The sequence below is a fragment of the Pseudoliparis swirei genome, unplaced genomic scaffold (assembly GCF_029220125.1).
Source record: "Pseudoliparis swirei isolate HS2019 ecotype Mariana Trench unplaced genomic scaffold, NWPU_hadal_v1 hadal_28, whole genome shotgun sequence".
In the NCBI taxonomy this organism is placed as follows: domain Eukaryota; kingdom Metazoa; phylum Chordata; class Actinopteri; order Perciformes; family Liparidae; genus Pseudoliparis; species Pseudoliparis swirei.
This window is the reverse complement of record NW_026613264.1, coordinates 297,171-314,130: the sequence shown is the minus strand read 5'-3', so window position 1 is coordinate 314,130 and position 16,960 is coordinate 297,171. Positions and strand designations below refer to the sequence as shown.

The window sequence follows — 16,960 nt, the reverse complement described above, 5'->3', positions numbered from 1 at the left end:
GGCGGGAGTGCGTGAGATGAGACCGAATTGCGTGAGTCTCACGCTCAATGCGTGAGACTTGAGAGCCCTGATGTATATGTTAATGTTTATATGTACACTTTATTTACATTATGAGAAGAACTACGCTACCTAGCAAACCAAGGGACATGTATGCTAAAGTAAATTGCTGATCACGCTATCATGCCCTTCTTCTTTTTCCTTTTAATGTATTCATCTGATTGATGAACATGTTATTTTGCTGCAAAAGTGCTAAATTCCCCCCCAAAATGTCGTCTACTTTCATTGTATCATTGTATGCGTGTGTTGAAGTAAATAGAAACATAGGCCTGCATTTAGTCTGAGACATGACGTGTGTTTGTTCCTGACCTGTCGTACTCACTCCTGCCCGCTACTCAGCGCACTGCTGGACGATCAGGCTCGGATGTAGAAGCTGACAGACTGACCTCGCTTCATAAATTTATGTCGTTTCGGTGAATCATTGTGTCACCGAACCAGAGACAGAAAATACAGACAGTAAAGATGCTTTGGTTTGAGGGCTCAATTCCTGATGCCATTAACTTAGCTAAGCAGCGGGGCTCAGTCTTTGTGGTTGTCATTACAGGTAGGTGCGTCGGTTAGCTAGCTAGCCTCCATAGATAACGAGTGATACAGCAGCTCTCGTGCTAGTGTGCTAGCCAGCTAGCTGTGGTTGTTGCCGTCGTACTAAACCTTAGCAGCTAGTTAGCTGCCAAAGGAGTAATACGTGTCGCTATGCATGTTTGAGTAGGCTGGCACAAGAGGACAGAAACAGTAACCTAGACAATGAGTCAGCTGCTAACATTAACGTTTTACATTCGCTTGTAGTGGTTACTGGCCTATGGAAAGACAGCGTTATGGTAAATGAATGTCTAACACTCTCCAGAAGAGCCGAACCAGATTAAGGTGACGCGAGACACAGCACGGGCCAGTTGATGTCCGTAGTCGAGCTAAATGTTTGTACAAATAGATTGTTGGTGTGACTTTGGTTAGATTAGGATCGGAGAGAGCTGGTTGGACTAGTAACGTTCAAGTAAACCATCTTATCCTCGCCAGGTGAAGTAAAACGTCACCACGAGTAAGTGGTTCATTATTTAATCATAGGCATCGTCATTAGCAGTGACGTCAGTTGGTTAGCTCTTTCAACATCGCAGCTTTTCATGAAGTATCGAGACTTCTAACACGACTGGAAATGAATGTGTCGGGAGCTGTAACTGAACTCACTGCTGTCTGTTCTCAGGGAAAGATGAACAGTCCGCACAGCTGATCTCCAGCTGGGAGGATGACAAAGTGTCCGAGGAAGCAAAGAACTGTTATGTGGCTATCAACGTCGATGCCAAGAGGTACACAAGTACTGGATTTTACTGTATTCAAAATATACTCATCATTGTCCCATAAGCAGCTTTATGTTCCTGAAACCTGAACAATCGATTTGTCTGGGGAAGATTCTTTGAGTAGTTTGCAATAAGCATTGTTTTATGAGTTGCTAGTGTACATAATTCAGGGGTTTGCGTGGCCTTCAATTTAAAAATGATTGGTCTCGAAAGTTGTTAGATTAACCCTCCTATTACCTTTGGGGTCAATTTGACCCCATTTAATGTTTAACGTCTCTAAAAAAATGATTGACATTTTTTTTGCTTCATATTTCACGATTTTTCCTAATTTATTGGGGACAACTGGGAAAACATCAAATTCACGTGATGATATGTTTTCAATGTTCTGTACACAACTTGTACACATCGGTGGTCTTTGTGGTCAATTTGACCCCAGGTTGTTTTTCACTGTGTAAAACATATAAGAAATATAAACTTTTTTATTTATTTAAAGGGCTGTTTAGGTGGTCAACAAACAAACAAAGTACCTCACACTTAAACTTGGGAAACAATATTAATTCTAATCATTTTCTGGAGGTTTTAATGGCTGTGGTCAAATTGACCGTAAGGGTAAAAGATGTTAGTACATTTGAAGGTAACAGGAGGGTTAACTTAAATGGGACATCTTGAGTGCCATTTTACGCAATATAAGTTGTCTTTAAGAAGAAGAAATGTTACATTAATACAAACTTCATTAGCTTTCAACATGTTGTGAACGCACCAATAGTCAACCCTACAATATTTAATGAAGATATCAAGCTATTTGCTAAAATATACTGTTAAATTTTATTTTCTCCATATGGACCAGTCCTAGCTGCAAAGTCTTTTCATCACTCTAACTGGTGCTAACAAAACAAAGCTACACAATGTTGCACTAGAGCAGCAACACACACAGAACAGCATCTAAACCAAGCCCACTTAGCTGCATAACAGCATGGACGCCTGACCAATCTTAGCATGTCTATATGTAGAGATTGTAAAGCCCTCTGAGGAAAATTTGTAATTTGTGAGAATGTGCTATACAAAATAAACTGAATTGAATTGGATTTGAATGTGAATGCTGCAGAGGATGAGTCTTGCCAAGCATAGCAGTGGGATTCATAAATACACAGCACATTATGCTAATGTCATCAGGCAAACAGTCTGCTAAATATACAGACTAATAGTAAGTGAGGAAAACAAAACGGCGGACGGTGATGGCTTCAGCAGCTGCTCCATGGACAGGGTCACTGAGGTGGAGGAGGTTCTCCCAGGTGGCTTAATTCACACAGGTTTTCTAATAGATGGAGCCAGAGAAAATGAGAGAGAGATAGAGTCTGTAAAGCCACCAGAGAAACTTATTACCTTCGCATTGAAAATGCCGGAAGGTTATGTTTTGATCGCCGTGTATTTATTTATTTATTTATTTGTATGCGTGTTATTCGCAAAACTCAAAGTATTGAACCGAATCGCATGCAATTTGGTGGGATGATTGTTTATTATCCGGGGACCAGTTGATTAGATTCTGGGATCGATTGGGTCAAAGGTCAAGGTCAAAGGTCATGAACAGGTCAAAATCTTTCGCAGAACTCAAAAAGTATTGAACCGAATCGCGTGAAATTTGGTGGGATGATTGTTTATTATCCGGGGACCAGTTGATTAGATTTTGGGATCAATCGGGTCAAAGGTCAAGGTCAAAGGTCATGAACAGGTCAAATCTTCTTGAATCACATGGAATTTGGTGGGATGATTGGTTATTATCCGGGGACCATTTGATTAGATTTTGGGATCAATCGGGTCAAAGGTCAAGGTCATGGAAAGGTCAAACTCTTTTTTTACCATAGCACGATACATTTTTGTCCAATTGGCATGCAACTAATGCCAAAATGTTCATAATTCAATGCCCAATCTTGTGATATGCGAAGGTATGCGCTCTACCGAGTACCCATTCTAGTTTATGAATGTTTTAATCTGTATTAAGATCCAATGTATGATGCTCCAACATTTTTTCCACAGCGAGCCATGTGTGCAGTTCTCTCAGATCTGTATCTTTTTTGTTGTCCTCAGTATTTACACTGTCTTCTTGGGATGAATTATTGTGGAGCTACTTTTACTGACTTATCTCAGAGGAAAGTTGATAGTTCCATTACATTCAGTGGACCAATAGATACTCTTCACTGGCGTGACTACTGTCTTATAAGATTCAGGGCGCTGCCTTTGCATGTTTTAGACTATGAACCTCACTTTTATCAGATAATGCATAAAACTAGATTCATCGTATGTGTACAGATTGGAAAGCACTCTTGAGACAAATTTGTGATTTTGGACTACACAAAATAAACTGAATTGAATCCAATAGATACAATGCCTCAACCATTAACAATATCGTCTTTTCTGGCAAAAGTCTACATAATGTAGATAGATGTCCCGAGTAGATGTGATAATAGAGATATCCCGAGCTGACATGATACTTGTTTGGGTATCTCTATCACAGTCGGGGTAAAGTCAGAAATATCACCTGGCAAACAAACGCATAACGCTAGCTGACGTTGACGTTAGCCAGCTGTCATATTACTGACATACTGATCATGCCGGTGTTCTTTTCTTGGGTCCAGTTGGTCCTTTTGTTTGGATTTCTTTAAGGATATTCAGAGGCCATTGTGCCCAAGTTTGATTCTCTTACTTGTGTAGCTAAGTTACAAAATGTTTTGCCCACCTCACCATATCTATATTTGATTTGATTTGATATTCCATTATTAGTCCCACAGTGGGGAAATTTCAAAAATCACAGCAGCGGTGCACATCAGAGCATTAATAGAAAATAAATATAAAACACAATATAACAATACTAATACTAAATACTAAATATACAGAGTAAAAATAAACACTGCCAGCAGTCAGTCTATCATTTCAGCCATTGAAGTTGAAATTATTATATTGTGCAGTTACACACACTATACATTTCACCTTTAAGTATACATTAAAACATTTTTTCTGTTTGATTAATTTCCCAGACTTAATTTCGTACTTTGAGTCAGACATTTCATCTCATAAATTGACATTTATTGTCACTACTTTCAGTTTTTTTTTTTCGACTGGTGGAATGGTATATGAGCAGTAAAGAGTGCAATGTATACTGATTATGTAAACACAACTAAATGTCATCCAGCTTGTTCCTTAACCCCCCCCCCCCTCCCCATGTGAAGATCCAGTTGTGTGCGTACCCTCTAGCTTCTTTATTGGGGAGAATGGGATTCCCCTGGAGGTCATTGCTGGCAGTGTGTCTGCTGAAGAACTGATGAAAAGAATCAACAAAGTTAAGCAGGTATGGCAACAAAGGTTGTAAACTGTGTGATTTGCAGGTAGTTTTTTCTTTTTCTTTCACACATTTCACATGTTTTTGAAGAGCACTTGCTGGCAGTTCTGGGGATGTCAATGTTGGTTGGAAATATCGCAGTATTCTTTTAATTTTTTTTGTTTATTGGATCACCATGAAATTATATACAGACATTCATGGTGCCCAAACTATGACTTTGCCATAGTTGAATTAAGATATGTCCAACCCCTAGATATAAGGCCGACCCTCCTACACTGCCACGAAAGCTCCTGAATCTACGTGGTTCTATTCTAGTAATGATCTTTCTCCTTGTTTTTCTGACAGATGCATGCTCAACAGATTGGAGATGAGAAAGTTCTACCAGAGGCAAGTGGTCCTGTGGAGAACACGCCACTTGATAGCACAGCTCCAGTCCCAGCTGGAGCCTCAGCCACAGAACCTGCAACAATAACACAAACAGCAGAAGGTGAGAGTGGCCTGGATCACGTTTTGTAAGTTTGAAAAGTTGTTTTCTGCACCACATTTACTTTTTGGTACTTTTCTTAATTTTGCAATTGACTACTTTAATCAGTTTTAATTTTCAGCATGGGGGAGTAAAAGACACAGATAATTGGGCTATGCCTTCCTCAGTGTCCAGTAATCATTCATCCTTATGCAAAAGTATTTATAGGTGTTTAGAGCAAGCCTTCATAGAAGTTCAAGAGATGAGATGGTTTGAATATGATACTAGTGCACATTTTAAAGAGTCTCTCAGTATGGATAAGAGATGGTCCAAACCAGCTTGTTGTCAGCCCATGATGGGTGACCTGCCGATCAGTCTCATATGCTCACATGTTTCCCTTTCAAATTGACACAGGTGCTATATGATGCTTTTATGTTGTGAACACAGCGGCACAGATAGTTCTTTTAGATTTGTTTAAGTGATGCACGGTACTTTTCAGATGTGATTGTCATAAATATTCACTAATAAAAGCACTATTCACATGTGTGAAGATGAAGGCCTATTTGTTCACATATGCTTTAGCAACTGGAGGTCTTGAGGATATTCAACTTTTGGTTCATTATAATGCATTTATTCTGTGACTTCTCTCTCTACTGGGCTTGTACGAAGGCATTAAAGTAGGCCATAAATATGAGTTTACAGTTAATTATAATTCTTCAACATTCTGGAGGTTGGTTTATGGCATTTCGATGGTACGCTCGTTGTCGTCTTGCTGCTTCACATTTATTTTTTACACCCTCTGGCATTTCATAGACTATAAACGGAGTAGAAACGCCTTTGTGTCTGCTCTTAGCTCGTGCCACAGAGCCATGTGTATAAACAAAGCTTTATTGGGTAGCATCTCTATCAAAATATTACTGGCAAACAAACAGATAACGCTAGCTGACGTTAGCATTAGCCAGCTGTCATATTACTGACATTGTGCCGGTGTTCTTTTCTTGGGTCCACTTGGTCCGTTTGTTTGGATTTCTTTAGGGATCTTTAGAACTGTTGTGCCCAAGTCTGATTATTACCTTCGCATTGAAAATGCGGAAGGTTATGTTTTGATCACCATTTATTTATTTATTTGTATGCGTGTTACTCGCATAACACAAAAAGTGTTAAACCGAATCGTATGAAATTTGGTGGGATTATTGGTTATTATCCGGGGACCATTTGATTAGATTTTGGGATCGATCGGGTCAAAGGTCAAGGTCATGAATAGGTCAAAATCTTCTTGAATCGCATGACATTTGGTGGGATGATTGGTTATTATCCGGGGAGCATTTGATTAGATTTTGGGATCAATCGGGTCAAGGTCATGAAAAGGTCAAAATCTTCTTTTTGCCATAGCACGGTCAATTTGTATCCAATTGGCATGCAACTAATGCCAAAATGTTCATAATTCAATGCCCAATCTTGTGATATGCGAAGGTATGCGCTCTACCGAGTGCCCATTCTAGTTTTACTTGTGTAGCTCGGCTACACAAGTAAAATGTTTTGCCCACCTCACCATAGATATATAGCAGTCTAGCTTCTGGGAGATTCCTTTTCACCCTGAGCGTGGTGGAAGAGCAAATAATGAATTGCCTCTCCCTTGCCACAACTGCATCATTTCAATGAGCTGTTGAAATTGAAATGCAATATGGACAACATGGAATTAAGGCCTAGTTGCAAAGCCAAATGCAACAGCACCAATGTGTGGCATAAAAAGAACAGAAAAATACAATTAAAATGTTTTAATTTCTAACAATGAATCTTATCATTGTGAGAGACCTTTGGATATGTAAGTCGATGAAGGATGGATATACTTTGTTTGCTTTGTGCTAACAATGCGTCGATAAGCAGAGTTAACTCGGTTATGTCCACGTAGATTGCCTCTCCAGTCCAGTAGATGATGGCAGTCTTCGATCCACAGTGACTCCTGCAGAGGATGCATCTTCAGATCATGCCTCTCAGAGTGAAGATAAGCTGGATGCTAAGGTGGAAAGGTAAGCACTCAACATTCTAGACAGAAAATCTGCTTTTTGTTGATGTGTTGGCACAATATAGATGACACAATACACACAACAAGGGTCTGATGATGGGCTCCGGTAAGCATGCTGTCTCATTTTCAGTTGCCAGCATTTCTGTCTTAGTAGTAGCTAATTTGCCGGGATACTGAATTTCAGTACAGCTAGTAAGGCTATCTATCAGTAAGCCTTTATAACTCTCATGACTTTACTCATATTAAAGTAAGTAACTCCATCTTATTAACATTCAACATCAATCAATCGCACATAACCCAAAGTTTAAACATCCAATCAACCTAAAGGTTCAGTCCAGAATATTTTAACTCCGAAAGTTGTGATGAATTAAAACAGAAATCACTCAACGTGAGGACGGCAGTAGCATGTCATTGTTATAATTATCATTCTAAAGGTTATCAATTATATTCAGGTTAACTAAGAAACTGGAGGGAAGACAAGAACAAAAGAAGAAAGGTGAAGAAGAGGTAAGGAGACAAGCATGTTTTGGGCACTCAATAGTTTGTTACTGACCAGCCACATGATTAGATTCCCCCCAAAACCCTCCATCTGCAGTGTTAAGCTGGATGTATGGTGGGCCCTGAACTCCTCTTGCTTAATGTTGCTGTCGACCAGCGACGGTGAAAACAACAGCTCTGAGGGAAGCTCAGTGTAATCACCAGCGAAGTACTGCAGCCTGTGTCCATTACATCATCACTGAGGCACATGGTCAACATATATCTGAGCTTTACTGCTCCTGTTAATGAACATGTATAACAGTCACTTGTCTCTTGATATCTGGGTCTTGAGTTGATTCGACTCTAAATTGTCGTTGTGAACCGACCAGCATATCTATCTCTCTATCTCTATATATATATATATATTAGTGCTGTGAAAAATAACGCGTTAACTCAGTTAATCCAATTACAGGTTTAACTAGTTATTTTTTTTTAGCGCATTTAACGCATTCGCAGAATGAGCTTCCAATCCGTCTGTTGTTGGTCGTCGGGACGAAAAAAAAGTCACTTGCAAAATGAGCTTCCAATACACCACTTCAATCGGAACTCTGTCCGCTCTCATGCAGACGGTCTGTTCATCGGTAATGATCCTTCCGCAGGTTCACCTATGGAAACCTTGTTACGACTTTTACTTCCTGTAGATCAGGGGTCTCAACACGTCGATCGCGACCTGCCAGTCGATCGCGGCGTAGTGTTGGTAGATCGCATGACATTAAAGAGATTGGCCCTCCCCCTGACATGTTCTCTATAGCACGTCTTTGTTCTTTTATTAAACTAAACGTCTGTTGTTGATCATATCTCCACAGCAGCATGTCATTTCTGTCTCTACGCGTTGCGTGAACACTTAACGATCTCCGTCTCGCGCGCCACAGAGCTCCGTGCGCGCGCATCGGGACCGAGCAAAAAAAAAGTCACTTGTCAATCTGTCCGCCTTTAGATTGTATCATGGTGGAGTTAATGGTTGACAAACAAGAGAAAAATGCTCTGTTTAACCCTCCTGTTACCTTTACATTTACTAACATATTTTACCCTCGGGGTCAATTTGACCCCAGCAATTAAAACCTCCAGAAAATTATTAGAATTAATATTGCTTCCCAAGTTTAAGTGTGAGGTCCTTTATGTTTGTTTGTTGACTACCTAAATAGCCCTTTAAATAAATAAAAAAGTTGATATTTCTGATATGTTTGACACAGTGAAAAACAGCCTGGGGTCAAATTGACCCCAAAGAACACCGACATTAAACATTGAATGGGGTCAAATTGACCCGAAAGGTAACAGGAGGGTTAAACATTCTGTTTAGGATGAAGATGTATTAATGTTCCATATGGAAGAAAACTGCTAAATAACTGCTGAGTTGCAGCACCATTGTATAGAAGAATGTATAAATGTATATATCCGTCTTTTGTCATAAATCTCTATGTTCTCACAAAATATACCGAGAATATCGGTAATATGTGATTAATCATGATTAATCCACAAAAACCTGTGATTAATCCGATTAAAATTTGTAATCGTTTCACAGCCCTAATATATATATACATATACATACAGTGTTTCCCCAACCATTATAACAGGGTGGCGCCCCGCCCCCCTGAAATCTCCGCCCGCCACCCTGTAATTTTCTGTATTGATCCTATTTACACACCAACATGCAGGCCCGGGGTGGGTAATCGGGAGAATCGGGAGAGTTCCCGGTGGGCCGCTTCACTTCTGGGCCGGTCGAGAATTTTATTTGTTGACATTTGTCAGGTTAGTCCATCTTTTCTTAAAGTGGGCTACACACGTTCCGCATTCTGACACCGCAGCAATCTGCATGGGTTGTACCATGAGAGGAAGTTCACCCCTCCCAAATAATAGAGTTGGTTCAGTCCATTATGGAACCAACTCAATTTGGGAGAGGAGAACTTCTCCCCCCCCGTCAACAACTTTTCTCGGAGTAGAAATAGTCACTAGCGCCCCCCCCGTCAACAACTCTTTTCGGCTCAATGCCGGCGCGCGCAACGGTCAGCTGTATCGGGTGCTGATGGAAATCTCACGCTTGCCTGTCTTCAAAACTTGAGAGCCCTGTTACTGTCATTTGTTAAGTGTTGAAAAAGTTGGTAAAAAGTGAACCATACAGATGTTTTATTTATTACTATTATAGATAAATATACCAGTCTCGTAATTATGGTACCATATTGTTTGTATGGTGTATTGAATTCTGGTATCGGGTATCATGATATTTATGGCAGGTATGTAATATGTATAGAAGTTATAATATGAGTATCGTGACAAACAGGTAGAGACAGAACAGATTCAGGGAGAAGTCCATGAGGACTGTTCAGGCAAAAAAAGGAAGTTGGTTCATGAATGACTTTAACCATATTATATATAATGACAATGTATATTTGTTATTACTATCATTATAGGGCTGAGTCAGAGCGGAGAACCTTTTGTTCTTAAACTGTTTATTATCATTATTTAGATTTGTGGTCAGAACAATAAAATGACTGTAGTTGTGGTTCTAAAATCTTTGAGGCTTCAAACAACGTGGATGTGGTGTGGTGAAAAAAAAAAAAAAAAAATCACCTGCACCCCCCCCCCCCCCCCCCGTTGTCACCTTTTTCACCCCTCATGAGTTTGCAGGTATGTTAAATACAAAGACGTACATAGTGTTTAATTGTTTTTACAAAGGCAGTTAGTTTACAGACGTTGTGCCAGTGGATTCCAACAGGGCCCCTGACCTACATGTGTGTTGCCTGTGATTCAGAAGGAGATCAAGGCGGAGGTAGAGCAGCGGAAGATGGGGAAGGATGTGCAAGACTTGAAGAAGCAACGAGAAGTGGAGAGAACCAAGCGACTCCTGGATGAAAGGAACAGGGAGAAGGCCGAGGAGAAGGCTGCCAGGGACCGGGTCAAACGGCAGATTGCCTTGGTAAGCTTGTCTGTCTCCTCAAGTTCACATCCCAGCTGGCAGGATAACATGTGGAAGTGAAAAAGCTTTCGCTTCTCTTGTGGCTCTCATTCACAAACACACTCTCCTGGGTGATGGTTTGTGTGTTAGAGAGAATGTTGCCACTCATCTAGACCGTTACTGTAAATATTTACAGGAAACCAACACTGTAACCGTATATCTGCCATAAAGTGCATAAGTCAGCAGTGGGAGCATTTTGGATATAAAATGACCCGAGTCACGTGAACCACGGAGTAATTCCACCATCTTAGTATGAAAAAAGTCAAATATAATCATGTAAAATTTGTGTTTCCCAGCAACATGATTAAATGCTAAAGATGAATTATTATCTGTTAAACTTCCTAACTTGCTCTCGGCAGTTTACAAGACATCAAAAATTGCAGTCATTTATTTTACTAATAATTTGAATTGTGTTTTATGCAAATCAAAGGAAATATGTGATGATGATAAACTTTTATGTAATTTGCTAAAGGCCTATTAGAAAGAATTACTGTTCATAATTGGGAATACCGAGAAACTGTGAATTTTCCTAAATGGCAATCGATGGTGGTGACGTCCTAATTGCAACTGCAAACTAAGGCCCAATCCCAGTCTGTTATAAAACGCTGGTATTATTAGATAAGATTTGGATGATACTCAAAGTATTCCTGTGATTTTAAGTTCTCCCAAGGCAAGAATGCCTGAATAAAATAACATGAGATTACCAGCCTTAATTTGAAGCATTCTGTTTAAGCAATGCAGACATATTGTATAGATTTAAGCTTTGTCCTTCTGTCCTGCAGGACCGAGCTGACAGAGCAGCACGTTATTCCAAAACCCAGGAGGAGGAGAAGACTGCCAAGCAGGCCAGACAGGCAGACTACAAGGATCGGAGGGAGGCAGTGGTCCGGGAGAGGAGGTAAAGGAGACAAGTCATTCATACATAAACTGTACATGTTGTAGCTGCCAGCACTGCAGGACGTCTATTCATTTGTTTTGTAGCCCAAACCATTATCAATGCATATATCAACATTTAAACCAAATATGTTTATTCCTTTTCCACAAAAGACATTTTGACATATATAATGCTAAATTTTCGGAAGAAATTGCATTCATTGCTAAAAATGAGCAGATGAGACATTTGAAAAACTAAATAAATATTGAAACTGTTGAAGTGCGGTCAAAATTTAAAAAGTGAAAGAAGCTGAAAAGGCGTCTGAAATAGAGGTGCTAAAAGAAGTTAAGTTTGAGTTGTGAAACTTTCAAATGATCAATTGAAGAGCTGAAAGCTGTTTATCACGAACCAGACAATAATTAAAATGCAACAAAATATAATTGCTTCCCTTGGTCTGGTCCAGTAAACAATTTAAAAACAAGTGATATAAATAATAAACAGTAATACAAAAAAATTTATGTGTGTTTTATCAGTACCATGGCGAGGATACAGTTCCGCCTCCCAGACGGCTCCTCCTTCTCCAACCAGTTCCCCTCACAGAGCAGACTGCAGGAGGCGCGTCACTTTGCTGTTCAGGTCTGACCACAATATGTTCGTGCTGTGCTTCTGCTCGTTGGAATGTTTGATTGTCACGTGTTTTTTTTATGTTTCGCAGTTTAAATCAGTAGTGCACAGCTGTTTAGTGGGGTACATTGTTGAGGTGTACCATTCGGATATTCTTTGATATTTACACACATTGCCTTCCTCACACTTATTCTAAAATAAATACTTAGACACAGAACTGGAGTCTACAGTTTCAAAGTATCTGACATAAAAGTCTATAGCTGAAAATGTAATATTACTGTTATAACGGCACATAAACGTCTGTTGACATCTCACAGGAGTACTAGTACACGAGCACATAGACACATACAGCTCCTAAGTTCCAGAAAAATCTAATAATGAATCTCTGGTGAGTCAGTAGTCCTAGGTTACCATGGCGATGAACCAAGGTTAACAGTGAGCCAAAGAACCTTCATCAAGCCCATGACAGCATAATAATAGTGATACAGGTCCCTGGTGTTGAAGAATCTCTGTGAACCAGTGTTTCCACATCAGACGGTTACGTCGTCTGTGTAAGGTTTTGTGCTGGTTCTGTCACAGGAAGTGGGAAAGCGCTACGGGAACTTCTCCCTGGCGACCATGTTCCCTCGGCGGGAGTTCACCAGTGAAGACTTGGACAAGACTCTGCTGGAGCTGGAACTGGCTCCAAGTGCTTCCATCGTGCTTCTGCCAGTGAGTAGGCCAGAGTTCCCCTTCCAGAACCACAGGCAATGGTCATCTATTTATCACCAAAGGGGATTGGAGATTATTAGTGCAGTGCTCCTAACTTAATCTCGTCGTCTGTAAATAACGGGAAAATATGTGTCTTCCACTTAATTACCTAAAAGACATTAAAGTAAATAAAACAGATTAGACATCTATGTAGCTGGCAGGAAATCAAGATGGTGAAGAACAGAGTGAGGCTGTAGGCCGGCATGCTATACTTGGACGTTCTTCAACATTGGCACTTGAAGAAATACTTCAACATGTTGACAAATGATGTTCAGTCCCATATTGGTGCCTTAAGTGCAGTGCTGGAGTCTGGATGAGGTTAGCATATGTTGAACCATTCCTTATCGACAATATTTGGATGCTCTTCCTTCTAGCAGTCAAGCAGGCCCACCAACACAGTGGTCCAGTCCTCTGATGGTGGTATCTGGGCTGTCCTGGGCACACTCCTCTACCCTTTGCTTGCTGTGTGGAGATTCCTCAGCTCCTTCCTGTTTGCTACCACGCCTCCCCCTGGAGCAGCATCCAGAGGCTCCGGCCAGCCATCCGGCTCCTACACCAACTTGGCATCGGCCTCCGACAAAGCAAAGAGGTACATTTCAGATCCAAGTACATGTAGTCTGCATTATGGGAACATTTGGGAGTTACGGTTCACCAGTTTGTGTCCATCAGGCCCCACTGATACACAGACTCGGATCCAAACCCAATCTGTTTGAAATTCCTCTGTAATGTATAATAATATAATGTCTTTTAAATGTGATGTAAAATGTTGTCCACCACATGAGCGTCAACAATAAGTGGCAACAAAATGACTGAATTGAGGAGCTAGAAAATTCTGATTGTGACGAGAAGTGGCAGATATCTAACTGACAGACGCACTGCCTGCAATTACATTACAGTACATGTCATTTAGCTGAGGCTTTTGTCCATAACAATAAGTGCCTTCAACCAAGAGTACTAACTCGGAACAACAAGATTCAAGAAAGTACCATTTTTTCAAGAAAGCCAAACTAAAGAAATACCATCAGTAATACCATAAGTAAAACCATAAGTAATACCATAAGTAAGTGCCATTCAAGTGCCACTGAAGCACAAACAGTCTTGATTTAGTCAAGTGATTAGCTCGAAGAGATTGAGTCACAAGTCGATTGGTAGATGCCAAGCGGAGTGAACAGGCTGGGATGTAAGGTTAGACCTTGTCCTGGGTGTAAGGTTAGACATATCCTGGATGTAAGGTTAGACCTTGTCCTGGGTGTAAGGTTAGACATATCCTGGATGTAAGGTTAGACCTTGTCCTGGGTGTCAGGTTAGACCTTGTCCTGGGTGTAAGGTTAGACCTTGTCCTGGGTGTAAGGTTAGACCTTGTCCTGGGTGTCAGGTTAGACCTTGTCCTGGGTGTCAGGTTAGACCTTGTCCTGGGTGTCAGGTTAGACCTTGTCCTGGGTGTCAGGTTAGACCTTGTCCTGGGTGTAAGGTTAGACCTTGTCCTGGGTGTCAGGTTAGACCTTGTCCTGGGTGTAAGGTTAGACCTTGTCCTGGGTGTCAGGTTAGACCTTGTCCTGGGTGTCAGGTTAGACCTTGTCCTGGGTGTAAGGTTAGACCTTGTCCTGGGTGTTAGGTTAGACCTTGTCCTGGGTGTAAGGTTAGACCTTGTCCTGGGTGTCTGGTTAGACCTTGTCCTGGGTGTAAGTTTAGACCTTGTCCTGGGTGTCAGGTTAGACCTTGTCCTGGGTGTAAGGTTAGACCTTGTCCTGGGTGTTAGGTTAGACCTTGTCCTGGGTGTTAGGTTAGACCTTGTCCTGGGTGTAAGGTTAGACCTTGTCCTGGGTGTTAGGTTAGACCTTGTCCTGGGTGTAAGGTTAGACCTTGTCCTGGGTGTTAGGTTAGACCTTGTCCTGGATGTAAGGCTGCCAGGAGGGAGCTCCGGTTGTCTAATCGTGAAATGACCAGAGCCTGGACCAGAACCTGTGCTGCATTCTGAGTAAGATGAGGATGTTTTCTCCTGATGTTGTGCAGCATGTACCTACAGGAACGTGTTGTCGCAGTAATATTGGCCATCAGGGAGAGTTGACTGTTAAAGTCACCCCGAGGTTCCTGGCAGTCAGGGGCAGAGATAATTAGGGTACAGTGAGCAGAGGAGGGGACCCAGGACGGAGCTTTGAGGAACCCCAGTAGTGAGAGGGAAAGGTTCAAACACAGATCCTCTCCAAGTTACCTGGTAAATGCAGTCATTGAGGTAGGATGAGAAAAGGGAGAGTGCAGTGCCTGAGATGCCTAGATCCTGAAGGGAGGAGATAAGGATCTGGTGGTTCAATTCAGTTTATTTGTATAGCCCATTTTCACAAATTAAAAATTTGCCTCAGAGTGCTTTACAATCTGTACATATAGACATCCCTGTCCCAGAACTTCAGAAGTTCACTGTGTCAAATGCAGCAGAAAGATCTAGAAGTTTATGGACAGAGGAGAGAGAGGCTGCTCTAGCAGTGTGAAGCTGCTCAGAGACAGCAAGGAGGGCAGTCTCTGTTGAGTGGCCTTGAATTCAGACTGGTGAGGGTCAAGAAGGTTGTTGCTGTGGAGATAGGAGGACACTTGGTTAAAGATAACTCGCTCCAGAGTTTTGGAAAGAAAAGGAAGAAGAGAGACCGGTCTGTAGTTGCTGACTTCAGACGGGTGAAATCTGAACCATAGCAGTCTCGAAGCACATGGATGTACGCTCTGTTCCTTTTGTTGACCAATCTATTTCATCATAGTTTTTGTTCACATTTGTTCTTGACAAAATATTGACTAATATATAAAGACGTAATCTTTTGGGAAGAGATCCAATCTGAACTCAAGTCAGCCGCTCAGTGTGGGAGGATTCCCTCTTGCTGCTGTTTGACTCTTTGATGTGACCGAGTCCGTTGGTCTGTATCGTGGTGTTCACTCACTGTGTCCTACTATCAGAGAAAGTGTCAACAAGGACACTGTGGAGAAGCAGAGCAAGGACTTCAAGAAGGATGGAAAGATCTGCCAGCTCCGGACTCAGGAGGACAGCGAAGATGAAAACAACACCTGGAACGGGAACTCCACCCAGCAGATGTAGCGCAGACACTGCAGTGTGATTAGTCCAGTGTGACCAGTGCACACTGGTCAGTGTGTTCTCTTCTCCTTAGCATCTCTAGGCCTAGCCCTGCACCTCGCCTGCATGGGTCCATCCATCCATCAACAGAACCTCTTTTGGGCTTAAGCTGCGTGTTTTTGTGTAGATTATGATATGATAGTGTCTCCAAACCGAGCTCAGGCTAGACAACTCAGTCAGTCGATCAGAAGCGTTAAAATGAAGGACCAGTTCTCCTGACCTGAAGATGTTGAAATCTGAGCCTAGCCTCACATTATGTTGAGAGTCACTTTGTTTTGGAAACGTTTAACTTTTGAAAAGTGATTGGCTGGCTAATTGCCAGTGACCCACGCAGATTATTACCAAACAGTGGGACGAAGACATTTTTGTTTTCGATGTATGAAATCCAGCTTGCAGCTGCTGGTTGAGGACTATGCATCTGTTGCGGTTGGAGCCAAGGCACTCATGTGTCATGTGTGTTGACGATGGATGTAGTTCTCCTCATCCAACAGTGAAAAATAAAGCAGTCTGTTTTTCAAAAAGCGCCTTTAATGTGTCTTGTTTGTTCCTCGTACCAGGAAGTGAGTTTTGGGGTTAGGAGTCATTACAGAGTTAACTCAGAGTTTCACCCGTTGCCAGTTGTTCACTTCTTACCTGGTAGATCACCATGGTTACTGCAGATGGTGATGAAGATCAACTCGTACAACGGCAGTGCCCACTAACCGATCGGAGCTCTGATCGTGGATCATGCTCACAATACAGGCTCAAACTTTCTGAGCATTGGTTCTGATTGGTTCATATTCAGGTTTATGACATAATGACTTCACAATCAGAATTTTAATAAATATAAATAATGAATCTAAATGGATTCTGCTGGTAGAAATATGTCCTGTGGCTCTTAGCAGGACACAACAGTGTTTATACTCGTTGCAGGTTTTAAAACAGGCTAGAGGGAG

General features: G+C 41.4%; 1 protein-coding gene across 2 annotated transcripts; it reads left to right on the top strand.

The window, feature by feature from the left end:
* The first annotated feature begins 406 nt into the window (after nt 1–406).
* ubxn4 (UBX domain protein 4) lies at nt 407–16,549 on the top strand. Of its 2 annotated transcripts, none has more exons than XM_056410844.1 (13): nt 407–601; nt 1,256–1,358; nt 3,384–3,412; nt 4,574–4,692; nt 5,029–5,170; nt 7,059–7,176; nt 7,625–7,679; nt 10,462–10,623; nt 11,445–11,560; nt 12,070–12,172; nt 12,740–12,871; nt 13,285–13,499; nt 15,851–16,549. In XM_056410844.1, the coding sequence occupies exons 1-13, from the start codon at nt 520–522 to the stop codon at nt 15,987–15,989; spliced, it is 1,515 nt and encodes a 504-aa protein (XP_056266819.1). In that variant the 5' UTR covers nt 407–519; the 3' UTR covers nt 15,990–16,549. The 2 variants fall into 2 exon arrangements, with proteins under 2 accessions (XP_056266819.1, XP_056266818.1); XM_056410843.1 differs by having other exon boundaries at nt 10,459–10,623.
* Nucleotides 16,550–16,960: the final 411 nt, after the last annotated feature.